General features: G+C 49.2%; 2 protein-coding genes across 3 annotated transcripts; both read left to right on the top strand.

Moving 5' to 3' along the window:
* Positions 1-436: 436 nt before the first annotated feature.
* LOC124974507 (ral guanine nucleotide dissociation stimulator-like) lies at positions 437-7699 on the top strand. Its single transcript, XM_047537716.1, has 5 exons — positions 437-1493; positions 5891-6084; positions 7063-7271; positions 7505-7607; positions 7663-7699. Exons 1-5 carry the CDS (start codon positions 1401-1403, stop codon positions 7697-7699), a joined length of 636 nt encoding a protein of 211 aa, XP_047393672.1. The 5' UTR covers positions 437-1400.
* On the top strand, positions 7616-14928 carry LOC124974513 (ral guanine nucleotide dissociation stimulator-like). 2 transcript variants are annotated; one of them, XM_047537722.1, is made up of 7 exons: positions 7616-7734; positions 8829-8943; positions 10686-10801; positions 10968-11198; positions 11289-11531; positions 12526-12640; positions 14653-14928. In XM_047537722.1, exons 1-7 carry the CDS (start codon positions 7714-7716, stop codon positions 14859-14861), a joined length of 1050 nt encoding a protein of 349 aa, XP_047393678.1. In that variant the 5' UTR covers positions 7616-7713; the 3' UTR covers positions 14862-14928. The 2 variants fall into 2 exon arrangements, with proteins under 2 accessions (XP_047393678.1, XP_047393676.1); XM_047537720.1 differs by lacking the exon at positions 7616-7734 and having other exon boundaries at positions 8603-8943.
* Positions 14929-14956: the final 28 nt, after the last annotated feature.

The following is a 14956-nucleotide window of genomic DNA, read 5'->3' as shown; positions in this document are numbered from 1 at the left end:
CTCTCCCAGTGCCACAGTTCCTCACAGGGTTCCCAGGTAGTGTTCTCCCCAACTCTCCCAGCTCATTCCCACTCTCCTGCTACTGCCCACAATCTGTTTTCCTTTCTGGGCCATCCAGTCTCTGCCTCAAACCTCACACAGCCTGTTTACCCGAGCCTTTCTGGGTCTCTTTGTCCAAACTCCCATTTCTACAAGAATTGCAGACATTGGATTTGGGACCTGTTTAAACTGTGTTCTTTCATGTGACCTCTCCTTAGCTTCATCAGTGTGTAAAGACTGTTTCCCCACAAGCTCGCACCCACTTTTGGGTGAACGAGAATTTTCAGGGGACACTCTTCTCTCAAGTACACTGGCCTTATTTCAGAGCTCTCCAAACTGAGGCTTCCTGGTACCCCTTGTCCTAATTGGTGTCATGCTAGGTTTCAGTCTTCCTGACTGAGAGGATCTAGTGACCTGGCAATTCACTCTCTCTGAAAACACCAACACTCTCCAGTGTTCCCCATGGGCTCTGCAGAGCTTTGCATTTGAGCTACTCTCTGACGTGTGCAACGTGTCCTAGAAAGTGGACTGACCCCATCCCGCCTGAAAGCCCAATGCTTGATACCCTTTGAAGTAAGTTGTTATTTTGTATTCTTTCTTTAGTGGGCAGGTGCTTGAATCCTCTTCTTGGAGGTTTGCAGGCCTAAAGACCAGATGTGTCCGGATGTCGACTTGAAGGATATCAGCTCCTATAAGCCCTCATCTTGGTGGTAGTTGTTCCTCCCCTGGATGCAAAGCAAGAAAATGCAGTTGGCCCTGTGTCCATCCTCCTCCTTCCACAGACCCAGCAGCTGCAAATCAAAAGTATCAGGAAAGAAATTGTATCTCTGTGGACATTTACTTGTCATTGTTTCCTAGATCATACAGGGTTATGGAGAATTACATTGCGATTTTATTGTATTAGGTGTCAGAAACATCATTGTGGGTAGAAGATATGGAAATACTCTGGCATTTTTAAAAGAGACTTGAGCATGTGAGGACTGTGGCATTCTCTGTGCACTTGGAACAGACCTCCCATGTATTTCCTGTGATGTTTCTGATTTCCAGACTTGAGAACCTTTAGGGCTTCACTGTAAGTCAGTCCCATGGGAATGCAGTAGGTGGGCAGTCGGAGGTGGTGTGCAGAACCTCAGTGAGGGCTTGAAAGACCACATCCCACACCAGACCAGGAGCAGAGAAGGGAGCCCTCTCCCCATGTTGTAAGTTTATCTCTTGTTTTATAACAAGATCATGTCTTGTGAAATTTTGCACACATTCTGAATAATTCCCATGCGTTTGGATGATCTGGGAAGCATAGGTTTCATTGTTTTTTCTCCCATATGATGTGTTACCTGGTGGGAACTTGAACACATGATCAGGCCATGGAGTCTCCTCATTTGGGAAGGGGCTACTCAAAGAAATCCTTGTTCCTGTTTTACCTTCTGCCACAGGAGGACACAAGAAGGTTTTCAGATGTGGGTACCTGACTTGCAGCCTCCAGAATTTGAGAAATAAACCTTGTGGTATAAATTACACAGTTTCCTGTATTCTGCCAACACAACACACACAGTTCTTTGTGAGTTTATCAGCAATTCCCTTATTTTTAAATTCTGGTAAAATACACCAAACATTCCTTTTTAATTCAGAGGCTTTAAGCCTAGGCATGTTGCTGTCTAGACATCACCACCGTCCCTCTCCAGAACTCAGGTGGACATACACTTCCACCAGACTGACTTCGAGTCCCTTCCGCAGGCCCAAGAAAGATCATTCTTCTTTATGTTTTTATGAACAGGATTATTGGGAATCTGAGTTAAATCCTACAAAATTTGTCTTTCTTGGACAATGTCATTTTCAAAAGGATACGGCTCACCCCCACTCCTGGGGATCCAGGTCCCCTGCCAATTCTGCAGGTGTGTCAATCTCGGTCTCAGTGTCAGGCAGTGGTAATTGTGCATATGAGCTGTGTGTCCAAGTCAGTGGGCAGCTGTGACCCCAGGATCTAGACTATTGGATCCCAGCCTGTGGGTTCCCCCATCCTCCAGGTCTTTGCAGACCGATGTGCACCAAGGCCATGTGCATGGTGGGTTCAGGAGGTGCTTGTAGGATGAGTCCTGAGGTGGTAGGAGGGGCCATCCCAGTGTTGGAGAGGACCCTTTTGTCTAGCCAGGTGTTGTGTCGTGGTTCATGTTAGACTAGAAGTATGAGCAATGCCTAGATTGTACTGGCCTCTGTGGGCCCAGCCTAGGAGCTGACAACTGGTGTGGCCTCCTAAATACTAAGACTCAGGAATCCCAGAGTAAAGGGCTAGTCCAGAGCCAGTGGAACCTGAGTGTCTTTAAGAGCACTTTTGTGCTGGGAGGCAGGGAAACATTGTTGTGATGACACCTGAGGCAGATATGCGTGCTTCAAGTCCAGGTGGAGTTGCTGAGGAGCAGCCTGGGATGGCATGTGACTTCCCCACCTCCACACACCTGGGGCATCCCGGGGCTCTGAGAAGCACAGCAGCAGGATGAGTACTGAGGGAGTCCACTGTCTCTGCAGAGTGAATGGGCTGTCTTCAGGGTCCCCAGCAATTGCATGTCACACCATCTGATCCCAGAGTCCTGAGCATCTTGTTGAGGCTCAGTCTGTTGCCACATTTCTCTACCTTGCAGAACCCTCTTGGCTCCCTCTGCACTCATTTCCTTGAAAATCAAACCATGTAGGGTGGGCTACACATCATCCAGAGCTACCCAGACATATTCCACAGTGTCACCATCTCTTTATGGGACATGAACAGTTGACCATAGCAGATTGGGGTGGGCCACAAGCACCCTGGGATCCATGATTCAAATCACATCAGGACAATCAAGAAACTGAGGAAGCAGAGAGGGAGGATTGATCAAGGCAGATGGCTCGGGATGTCAGAGTACAGAGTGCAATGGAGAGTTCTGGCAGGGGCAGTTTTGAGGTTTAGAAATGGTGTGCTGGTGGTGGCTGGGGTGTCTCCATGCTTCCCAAAGCCTTCACAGGTGGAAGATGCCCCAGAGTGTTCATGAATAGATACAGTGGGAGGTCCATCGGTCACCTTTTTCCTGTTGAAGTATGATGCCCCCTTTGTGTTTAGGAGCATTCTAAGGGAAAGCCTCACTTCTGTTTAAAAAAAAATTGTGGGGAGAAAAAAGGTGCATGGACCTGTGACCCAAGGACATACATGGTCCTAGAATTTTCTGGTGGACTTAGTTGTCCATTCATCCATCCATCCATCACCCACTAATGTCCTTGGGTCTTTCAAAAGTGCTCTCCTTTTCCTGGGTTTCCTGAAGAGCAATCATCTTGGGGTCTCGGGGGAATAGGGACATGTGTTCAGCAGAGGGCGTTGGTACACTGAGTATCTCAGAGGCAGTCCTTTTTGGAACCCAATGGTCCTCCTTTTGGAATGGGCTAGGGTACTAACCATGGTTAGGGTGAGGACACCCTGGGACCTGCAGAGGGAAAGAGGGACAGTGGAGACTGATATTGCCCCTGGATTTGAGAGGACTTAATTTTGCGCCTGGGAACCTGAAACCTCATTACCTTAGGACACACACACTCAGGTCAAGGTTTTGAGAGCAGTGTCCTTTCTGGGGTACAGGGCTGGTTTTAGCACCAGGAATTTCACTGCTCTCCATTGTAGTGGAGCAACTGGACCCAGGGAAGAGAGCTTGTGGTCTTGCTTTGTCCACAGCAACCCATGTCATGGGTCCTCCCATCACCAGCATTTCTGGATAAAAGAAGCCACTCAGACAGAGCTTTCCAATGAATTCTCTTCTGTTCACTCATTACTGTGATCTGGCAGTTACCCATCCAAGGGTCCTGTCAGCATGGACATGACTCAGTCACCACCATGAGTTCTACCCTACAGTGGCTGCAGATATGCAACATCTGAAAGCAAATGCACATGAAAGAAAAGAGCAATATCCAAGGCCAAAATAGGATCAGGTGTGACAAGGAAAGCAGGATTCACTGGGGTGTGGGGGATGGACTCAGTGGGGTGGCATTGCCTCTGGAACCAGAATGACATGAGGGGGTCAGCCCTGCTCATTGTGGGAGCAGTGTGTTGGGGAAGGCGTGGCCATACAGAAATTGGGAAACAGGATTGAATTTGGCCACAGGAGGAGGTTGGATTCATGGCCAACATGGCTTGGAGGGCACAGGCAGACAGGGATAGGCTAGTGAACACCCCAAAGCATGGAGGCTGCCTTGATGTCCACGGTTCTGAAACACCAGCCCTCTAAGCCATGACTAACAACTACAGGCATTGATGAGGTCAGTTTCTGTGCACCTGCATCCAAAAGGCTCAGCTGGACACCTGTTTTCAGGCGGCTGGAACTATAGCCTCCTTTGAGGCTCAAAGGAGGATCTGCCTCTGGGCTCATGCCTGTGTTCTTGGGAGGATCCCATTTGGCTCAGCCTTAGTGGTTCTCTGATGGGAGGATGGAACACTATCATGTCTTTCTCACAGGACAGTGTCCACAGGACAGCTCATGATGGATAAATGTTGATTGCCTGGATCAAGAATGAAAATGAGGCTGGGAAGCAATACTGGAGATAGGGATCCAGACAGAAGCCATAGGCTTCCCAGAACTCAATCCTGAGATGATATGCCATCACCATTTCCTGCTTCTAGTCCAATGGATCCAGACAGAGAGTCTGATCCACCTCCAGTAGAGGATGTACTGGCTTTGGGCAGCAGGGTGCTGTGGTACCACAGAGTATCTGTGAGGCCCCCACCTCATAGCCTGAAAAGAGGCACTTGGGCAATTTGAAGTCTCATGAGAGGCCTTGGGTGGTCTGTGCCAGAGAGGTCCGCCTCTGAATCTCCATCTGCTCCAGCTTGTCATGGTGTAGAGTGGGAACAGCAGCCAAAAGGGACCAACCTTGTCCAGAATTCTATGTGGGACACAAGCCTGATTGAGTTGGGGTGCATTCTTTGTCTGTCCCCTTCTTGTGATTGTACCATTTCTAAGTTTGTGCCTTCATAACCTACGATTCCTGTCTATTGCTTTCAGAGATAGTACAGGTATTTATAGGCAAATATATCCAATGACAACCTAGAAATTGAAAGCTACATCCATACCCTGAAATGTTGGGGACACTGGGGAATCCATGAGAGGCACAAAGTTTGGTCCAGCGTCACAGAGCTGGTGAGAAGGAGGGTCTGCTTGTGAATTCAGATTTGAATCCTCACACTGGAACTCTATTGGGAGCCAAGGTTGGCAGGGTCTGGTGGGTGTAGTTGTTGGTGAACATGTGTTCAGTTGTGCACTTGATGTGGGTTGAGGTGGGAGCAATCAGAAGCCCTTTCGGTTTTGGGAGAAGTCTTGTGTGAATAAGAGGCTCGGGTAGAGGCAGCACAGGACGTGACCTCAGTGCCTTGACGATGGATCAAATGGAACATGGAACCCTGGTAACTAGGCACCCACTTCACTGAGCAACCCGTCCCAGCTCAGTCTGTTGGAGACACTGGAGCGAGAAGGATGTTCTCTTGTTGTTTCAAAAAATGTCGAGCCTTAGGCCCCCAGGAATCCCAGGGGGACCACCGTGCTCTTGTGTGGGAAGAAGGGGTGAGGTTTCGTCCTAGACGCCAGAGTCTGGGGACACTTTCCCAGAGAAGCTCAACAGCAACACTGAGCAGCACAGGACAGGTGAGCAGAGCAGGCCCTCATTTAGGATCCCTCATGAATGGCCCACCACTCACACTCTGGCTCTGTGTGTGTGTGTGTGTGTGTGTGTGTGTGTGTGCCAATGAGAACTGTCCCACTCTGATGTTACTTCATTATATTGGGATAAAGCATTTTTCTGTTTGCTACCATTTCCATTTTTGATCCCACCATTCTTGGTCCCAAACCAGGGTGAAAATGATCTGGTTCCGAACACGGATGAGCCCTGTGGGATAGAGACCCTTGAAGGTAACAGAGAGGCAGAGCTCATGAACCAGCTGGTGCCTGTCTTTTTTGGTAGGAACCCCGACTGGGGCAGCACCTTCAGGTCTATTTACTCAGGTTTCATCACCAGCCAGCAGGTGCTGGAGCTGCTCTTCCCAAGGTAAGACCATACCTCCGAGACCAAGTGTACCATCACCTCATGCTTGGGGCTTGAGGAAGCCATGTATCTCTCAGAGAAACAAATGCTTTGTGAGACCTAGGGGCATCAGAGGACCAAGCTCATAGTATACTGTCAGCACCAAGTGGGTGGCGGTGGGGAGTGACCTTGTCTTCTCAGGCAGACGAAAGCACCCTCTCTCACCACCTGGTCCACAGAGGCGTGTGGAGCAGCCTACGCACATTGGGCTCTGCTGTTTGAGGCTGTGTACTCAGCTCAATTCCATGTGGGCTCAGTGAGCCCTGGGGTTTCTTTCTGGTTGCTTGTTCCCTTCCTGCATGGAGAAGCTCTGTGCTAGGGGCCTGACTTTCCTTAGGCCTTGGGGAAAGCGCTTTTGCATTAGAAAGGATGTTCCAGATTCCATAGTGCTGCAGAACTTCCCTTCTTAGTTACAGCCAGACAGGAATTGGGGGCTGGAAGCTCCCATGCCCAGTGAGATATGTGCAAAGTAGATGTTTGGTCTCCCTCTTGAATGAACATACAGAAAGCACCCACTGTGGGAAGACATGTTGAAAGGCATTATGACAATTCAGTTGAAAATGTGGTAAAAATCTGCTATCTTGTCTCTTTTGATGGTATCAGAAGTAGGCTATCTGCATGTGTCACCATCCGTTCCTCCTTTAGACAGGACTGCATCTTGTCCTACCCCAATGAACATAGTAGACCAAGAGACCATCATCACCATGAGGTGGAATGTGGCCAGAAGTGAGGGCTACTGTTTCCAGATTAGTAAGCTGCCAGGTTGTAAGTTTTTTGTACAGAGAGTTGTCCTGTCACTGTGTACAGCCACAGTGTATTGGCTGTGGTGGACTGTCCTGTGCAGAGACAGTAAGGCAGAGGCTGCCAAGGCCAGTTTTGGTGGTGGGGGCTGTGGGGAACAACATCCAGGCTTCTGCTGACTGCACACCTGCTTGTTCACAGTGCCGTGCCCATCAACCCGGGTACCTGGATGGAGCAGTACAGCGAGGCTTTCCATCAGCCTCCAGGCCTCATGATTCTCCAGCTGCTGCTGCCTTACCTTCAACTGTACATGGGTGGCTTGAATCTGGAGCGCCAAGCACACCACCTGCTGGCACAGCTGGAGGATGGCAAGTCCAGCGAGGCAGAGCCTGAGTTCCAGGAGGCCCGGGGTGTGTACATAAGGGTCTTCATAGGTCAGAGTTTGGTCCCAGAGGGTGGAATGTGTATGGCTGCTGTTGGGCTGGGAACAAGGAGAAGCCATTGTCCACTCAGGCCATGCCCCTGTCTGGGAATAGGTCCAGCGTGGGCTCAGGTGCTGAGATCTTCGTGGCAGACAGTGTGGATTGTCTGTTTTTGCAAAGCTCACGTCCAGTCTGTCATGTTGGAATCTTTTCTCCTCTAGCTACAGACTCACTTCCAATGCCCACCCCAGGGCTAGAGCCTCATCAAGGAGCTGCTCTGGTGGCCAGTGAAGGAGCAGCACCATCACCAGAGGCAGAGCTCAAGTCCAGTTCCCCCGAGGTCTCTGCTCTGAGCTCCACAGTACCTCTGTACAACCAGCGAGTGGGAGACAGCTGCTCCATTCATGTCCATCTAGAAAATCAAAGGCGAATGGAGTATAAGAACATCGTGGTGAGTCATTCAGCAGGGGATCCCCTGGGTGCCCTCACTGGGGAAGGCAGAGAACATAGCTTGGACTAGGCCTGCCTTCATGAATTAGAGCTTCTGGAAGGTAAATAAGATTGAAGAGGATGAAGAAGACAGAGCTCAGTGTTAAGAAGCTGACCTGAGATGAGGGAGAGCAGCTGCATGCCCCAGCTCCAGGTGTGAGTGGGCCTGCAGGGTGTGGGGTTTGCAGTATGGAAGTGCAGGGGTAAGTGCTTGCTCAGATGAGGTCAGAGGAACGCATAGGGTGCAGGCTGCACTCTGAAGCCTGGTGTCTAGAGTGAGTTGGACCCTTGGAGGTTTGTGCAGAGGATGCAGCAGTCATAACTCCTGTGTGCTGGAAGGCATATGTAGAATGGAAGGGATCCTCCTTAGCATAATGAGGTTAGGTTATTGCAGGTCACAGACAACTGGGGTTTTTCAAGAAAACATATGTCATACTTTGCACAGACCTAAATAGGGAGCTAGCAGCTCCCTTTGCACAATTTTTCTGGATGTGGGGTTTAAGCCCTAACTCTCCATGTGTCCAGTGACAGAGAAGTCCTGTTCAAACATTGCCTCAGTGGGGTCCATACTGCATTACAACACATCGAGGAATGAGGCCATGGAGCCCAAAAGTCTCCTGGCTATCATAAAAGAGTCACAAGCATACTCTAGTTGCTGAGTCTGTTTTATATCCTGTCTGTCAGAACTAAGGGGTCTAGGGTCCTGCCTGGACTATGCACAAAGGTATCATGATTCTCAGAGCAGAGAGGGGATACATGAGCAAACTGGACCATTCCTCCCATCTTGTTGGGCCAAGTGTGTCTTTAGAAAGGCTGTTAGGTATTTGCACCCTTTTTATCAGAAGGACATAGCAGGGAAAACCTGCGTGTTGTACCAAGATGGGGCTAGAAGCACATAGGAAGATCCCACATGAACTCTCGAAGGCCCCAGGTAGCATGATAACACTGGTGCCCTTGTCTTAAGAGCTAAGCTGTCTCCTGAATGACTTTGACCATTGTGCTCTGGGTGGCTACTCCAAAACTCATTCTCTGATGAGTTTCTCCAACCCTGATCAGGTGACCTGCCAGGATAGGGCACCCGCGGTCATACGCAGGGCCTTACAAGAACACTTGCTCAATGAGGAGGATCCAGAGGACTTTGAGCTGCTTCAGATTGTGTCGGAGCATAAGAGTAAGTGGGTCCACCTGATGGTGGGGAGAAGTGACTTCCTGTGGGCTCAGGACAACTCAGCAGCCAAAGAAAGTGCTGTGACCTGAAAAATAACCAGAGTGTGGTGGGTCATTTGTAGAAACAAAGTGCAATGATGGGAGTGTAAATCAGTTCACCCTGGGACTGCTGGGCCTCCCTATCCAGTGTCCTCCCTGGACCTGATCAGGCTTTGTAAACTTCATATCCATGAGGGGCAGAGGAGATAAGCAATGCCTGGCTGTCTATTTAGGCAGCCTTTCAGGACAGTGACACGTACTTGAGAAAAGTTCTTGAATGAAGAAATCTTGCTTTAGGCACCTGGCTTCCAATCTTTCCATTCGTGTGAATGGACACTATTTAGGTGTTTTGGGACAGAGATCCTATCTGGCAGAAACGTGTGAAGCAATAGAACACTTCACAGATTGGCAAAAGGACATTGGAGAGAGATAAAGGAAGGACAAGAAGCAAGAAGAAGAGGAGTAGGTGGACATAAAGGAAAAGGAGTTGAAGGAGGGAAAAATGAAGAAGTACATGAAGAAGACCACACGCAGATGTCGAAGATGAAGAACAAGAACATCATTAAGTAGAAGAAAAAGAACAACAACAACAACACAAGATCGAGAAACACAAAGAGAACAAGAATATAACAAGAAACAGATTGAATATATGCATTGTTCTGCTCTCTGAAGGAGCCTATATTGATGGTATGAACTCTGTACATTTCTCACTTCTGTACATTACCAAGCAGGATCTCTGTACAATTTTATTTTCCTTTCACCTTCCTGATATCAGTTGCCCAAAAGTAGTTAGTAATCTCATGAAGACTTGTTGTAAGTCATCACAATTGAAAATTTCTCAAGTGTTTCCTTTCTTTTTCATTGTTAAATTAACTATTTGGGAGTAAGTGTATGCTAGCAAGAAGCTATTTTGGTTGTTTGTCAGAGGAGTCCTCTTCATTTGTGTTAAGTAATGTTTACAAGAGCAAGAGGTGCTGATAGAATAATTGTGTTATTCTTCCCACTTCATGATTTCTCTATTATAAACATTGTTTTGCATTATTGGGCTCCATGTTTCTTTTTCTCATCAGATGTTTTAAATATATTGGTCTAATTGCCTGAGACACTGTGCTCCCATAAATTTAAATTGAGTTTGGTTTGAATAAACTCTGAATGCAAAGGAGAATGATGAGGAGGAAATGAAGAATCAGCTGATTCAAAAAATAAAAAATAAAAAAATGGTTCCTGAAGGCACAAGCTTCCTGTAGACATCCTCCGTCCACGCCCAACACACCTCCAATTTATACCACCTCCCATTAGTGTCTTCACGTATGACTGGATTATTCCACTGCAAGGTCAAAGCATCTACCATCACATGATTTTCTGAACCCCGTATGTGATCACTGCAGCTCCAACACAGGAGCGACTGATGGCAAATCATGATGCAAACTCCAGCATGGTCTCCGTGGTAGGTTCTACCTGAACAGAGAGGTCCTGGTGTCCAGGGTGCTTTCTGTTGGAAGCTGGTAGATTGGTTTAGATCCCGTGCATACTCTTTCCTCAGGGAAAGTCCCTGAGGATGCTTTCGGTGCAACATTATCTAGATTGGAAGGCCCTCAGGTCTAGAGCTCAAGCCTGACCTGCCAGAGGCTGTCAGTCTTGGGCCATGTTCTGTTGTGTACTCCTTGAGTGTCACTCACCTTCCAACCTCTGCCCCACCCTATCCAGTGCTGAGGATCCCTGCTGATGGCAATGTGTTCTATGCCATCAATCCCCGCGTGGACTTTGATTTTGTCCTCAGGAAAAGAGTCACCAGGAAGTGGGCCAACAGGAAGACAAAGGAGGTAAACACCTACCTTACTCGCTCTTTACCCCTGGTGCTCCTTCACATCCACCAGGGTGACAAAAAGCCTCAGCTCCTGGACATATGTTCTAGAATGCCTGTAGAGCACCCTGACAGGTGGGGGTGGCTGAGTTTCTGGGCTCTGCTGATGTTTCCATCCCCCACAGTTCTTGGAGTCCACTTCTTCGGTGACTCACAGGATCCCACGAGCTGTGAGCAGCAGCTCTTCAGTGGCAGCCAGACCACTACCCCAGGCCACTGAAAGCAAGGACTCCAGTACCAATAGTGTCACCAACAGCAGTTCCCTACTGCCTCATTACAACAAGCAGGCAGAAGAGAGCAGCTTCGTACAGGTCCACCTGGAGGAGCAGACCAGGAGGGACTCACAGCGCATCCTGGTAAGCGGGCTGGCAGGGCTGCCTCCTGCATGAGCACAGGTGGGGGTGTTCGTCAGTTTCTGGTCTTTGCTGATATTCCATCCCCCACAGTTGTCAGAATCAACTTCTGAGGCCTCAGCCATGGAGTGTACCATCAGCCCAGCCTCCAGTCACATCTCTTCTCAACAGGCTAGGCCCAAGCCGACGGCCACAAAACACATGAAGAAATCCAGGGCCATCGGATACATAACGGGCAGATGCTCATGGCCCCGGTCCAAGAAACAGGTGAAAGACAGCTGCCTCATAAATGTCAGACTGGAGCACCAGAGTGCAAAGGATGGCAAGACTGTCCAGGTAAGCCTGGCGGAAGAGGTGTCCCCTGTGCTATCCCAGGGCAGGGAGCAAACACAAATCCCATACCATGGGCCACTCTTGCCCTCTTGAATTGGGAGTTTTTCAATGGTCAGGAAAGAGAGATGGGAATAAAGAAGAGAGAGGTCACTGTTAAGGGCTTGACCTGAGTTGAGGGAGAGCGTGACTATTTCCACCCCCATTTGTGAGGGAGTCTGTGTGTTACATGGCAGTGTGCAGACCAGAAGTGCGGGGGCAGGTCATGGTGGGAGATGAGAAAAGGACAGAATGCAGGATGCAGGATGCAGGCTGCACTGTGTGGGATGGAGAATGCTGGTGCACATGGAGGAGGAGAGCAACACGAGATTCTTCCTACCCCTTGAACAGGGCGCCGAGGGTCTCGCTGTAGAAGCGATATTCATGTGGATGGAGCACACTCCACCTCCAGGGAGGTGCTGTACAGGGGCCCATTCCCATGCCACCCTGGCTGAGTGAGGTGTCCTCCTCCATCCCAGGCAGTACTGAGCCTCTGGAGGCCAGGAGCTCTCACGGCTATCATTGGTCTTCCCTCTGAGTGTGTTCTGTGCCCTGGCAATCACAACCAAAGTCTCTTGGGTTTCTGCCTGGGCCACCCCAAAATTCACCCTGCATTCTGCAACAGCCCTGGGAGAGAGGAGGTCACTGGTCCATTCCTTCCATCGTGGTGGCATGAAAGTGTTTCTCTACCCAGGCTGTGGCGTCCTTTGACCCTGAGTGAAATGTGGCTCCACAAAGGGCAATGGCAGGGCCAGGCAGACCTTTGTAGGAGGATTGGTGTCATAGCCCTGAGGAAGACCCCAGGCAATTACCAGGAGGCTACCCTTAGGTAGTGGAGTAGTGAGTAATGATGGTGCCCCTGTATTTAGAGCTGAACTTCCCCCTGAATGTCCCTGACACTGTTCTTGGGTAGCCACACCACGGCCCATTTCCTCAAGGCCTATCTCCCACGTTGATGCAGGTGACATGCAACGACAGGGCTCCTACGGTCATTCGCAGGGCCCTGGAACATCACTTGCTGATGCAGGAGAAGCCACAAGACTATGAACTGGGACAAATCATCTCCCAACAGCACAGTAAGTGGGACAATCAGATGGTGGGGAGCCATATTGAAGAAGTGCACTCAGGTCAACTCGTAGCCCAAAAGAGTAGAATCTGACCAAGAACAAAACTCAAACAGGTACTGATGGGCCTGGTGCACAAAGAAAACCACACTGGCACTGCTGGGAAGGTCTCTAGGTTCTCTGATCAGCCCCAGGGGCTAGTGTACCTCCCCACCAGGTGTCCAACCCTGGACAGCAACAGGCATTCAATGCTGATATCACTGAGGAGCGAGGAAGAAAGCATTCTTGCAGGGGTCATGTGGCCCCCAGGGCTCACTGAGAGGAGTGTTTGCAGAGGAAGATGGGAACACAGGGGCTAAGGATGCAGTTGGTGCATTTGTGGACTGAAGCAGTACTATTGAAAGCCTTCTCCATGACCAGAAATCCACTCTCTGTGCAGAGCATTGTCAGTATTCTAGCAAGCAGGAACAGGACTAAATGTGAAAAAAAAACAGACTGGGAGACAGCCTCAACAGTCTGACACTGCACAAATGACCAAGTCTTCTGTGCCTGAGTCCACTTGCCTAGATGGAATCAGTAGAGCCAGGTTATTTTCCCTCACTAAAATCAGATGAGGGCTTCCTAGGCACGTATGCCACAAAGCTGACCTGTAATTAATGCCATTGCTGTTTTCTTTTCTGTGAGCCAAAACCCTAAAGCAGCTATGATCCCCTTTCTGTCCACACTGAAAACCGCATCCAAAACCAGCCTATGAAACATTCTCTCATATCCGAATCCACTAATACTGTTAAGTGAGTAGAGTTCACGGAAGTAGAAGGCTAAACCTTGGTGGGCTCGGAAATTCATAGCACAGGTACATCCATCCAAACCCAAATAGAGAACAGGCCCTTTTTAGAGGAGGGCAGCAGGAGACAGGTGTTCAGACCAGGGACTCGCTGGCCGTCTGAAACCCACTGGGGGTTGTTGCATCCCTGGACCATAGGAAAATGTGGGAGTGAAGCCGTTCCTTTCCTGGTCTTTGGAATGATTGATCTCAGTAGGGCAGCATTTGGGATGTGGCCTCCCTTGTAGGATGCCTGGTCCACATGGAGCTGACTAGCAACAATGGCAGAACATGGCTAACACAAGGTGTCTCAGTTGGTCATACTTTCCTCCCTGTCAAATACTTGGGGAAAATAAATTAGCAGGGGACTCCTGCTTTGGCTCTGGGTTTCATAGCATTCCATTTGGTTCTGAACTGAGACTGTGCATTATGGCAGAGGGTGTGGCACCTGCAACCTATGGAGCACTTGCCAACCAGGTGATTTCATGGGATATAAGGAGACTGAGAGAGTGAAGGAGAGAAAGATGGGAAGAAGACGAGGACTACTACTAGGAGAATGAGGATAAAGAGGAGCCCCCAGGGCTGGGGATATAGCTCAGTTGGTAGAGTGCTTGCCTCCCAAGCACAAGGCCCTGTGTTCAATCTCCAGCACTGCAAAAAAAAAAAAAAAAAAAAAAAAGAGGAGCCCCCAGCAAAAATATATGTGTGCTGAGGGCCTCTCCCTCTTCAGGTCTTCCTCCATCCATGCCCAACCTTCTTCCACTTTCTCCCACTGCTTAGTGTTCTCTTCATCTTGACTGAGTATTCCATGATCACATCAGAGTGCTCAACATGGAATGCTTCACCCAAAACCCACCAGGAAACCTTGCTGAACTGGGGGTGAAACATTGAGCACATGAGTCATCTGTGTAAGATTTCAGATGTAATCCCTAGGGGTATGCTTTGGCAAAATCAAGATGAACTGTGATCTTCTGGAGCCCAAAGCCTTTGGAGGCAACAGGCATTAGTCCTGGTGAAGTCCTAGACCTAGTTTTTCCTCCGGGAAGATGGTTGAGGATGTGTCTGGTGGTATTGGAGCTGATCTGGACAGCTCTCAGGTCTGTGGCTCAGGCCTTTGCTGGCAGAGGCTGTCAGATGTTGGGGTGTCCTGCTCTGCACGTCTCGAGTGCCACCTATCCAACCTGTACCCCTCTCTCCCCAGAAATGAAGATTCCAAAGAATGCCAACGTCTTTTATGCGATGAAGCCACATGTCAGGAGAGACTTCATCCTGAGAAAGAGGACCTGTCCTCAGGATGAAAAGGATGACTGGATCCCTCCCCAACCTCCCTCTTATGAGGCAACTCAGGTGCGACATCACCGCTGGAACCTGTGGACAAGAATCTGCTCCTGTCTCTCTGGGCAGTGCTAAAGCATTGCATCATGGATGATCAATGAGATTGACTTCTAAAATGTTTACTCATCAATTCCATACATAATTGGACCTTAAGTTTTGTTATTAAAATA

The sequence above is a fragment of the Sciurus carolinensis genome, unplaced genomic scaffold (genome assembly GCF_902686445.1).
Source record: "Sciurus carolinensis unplaced genomic scaffold, mSciCar1.2, whole genome shotgun sequence".
NCBI lineage: Eukaryota > Metazoa > Chordata > Mammalia > Rodentia > Sciuridae > Sciurus > Sciurus carolinensis.
The sequence above is the reverse complement of the archived record's forward strand: the minus strand, read 5'-3'. Positions and strand labels throughout refer to the sequence as shown.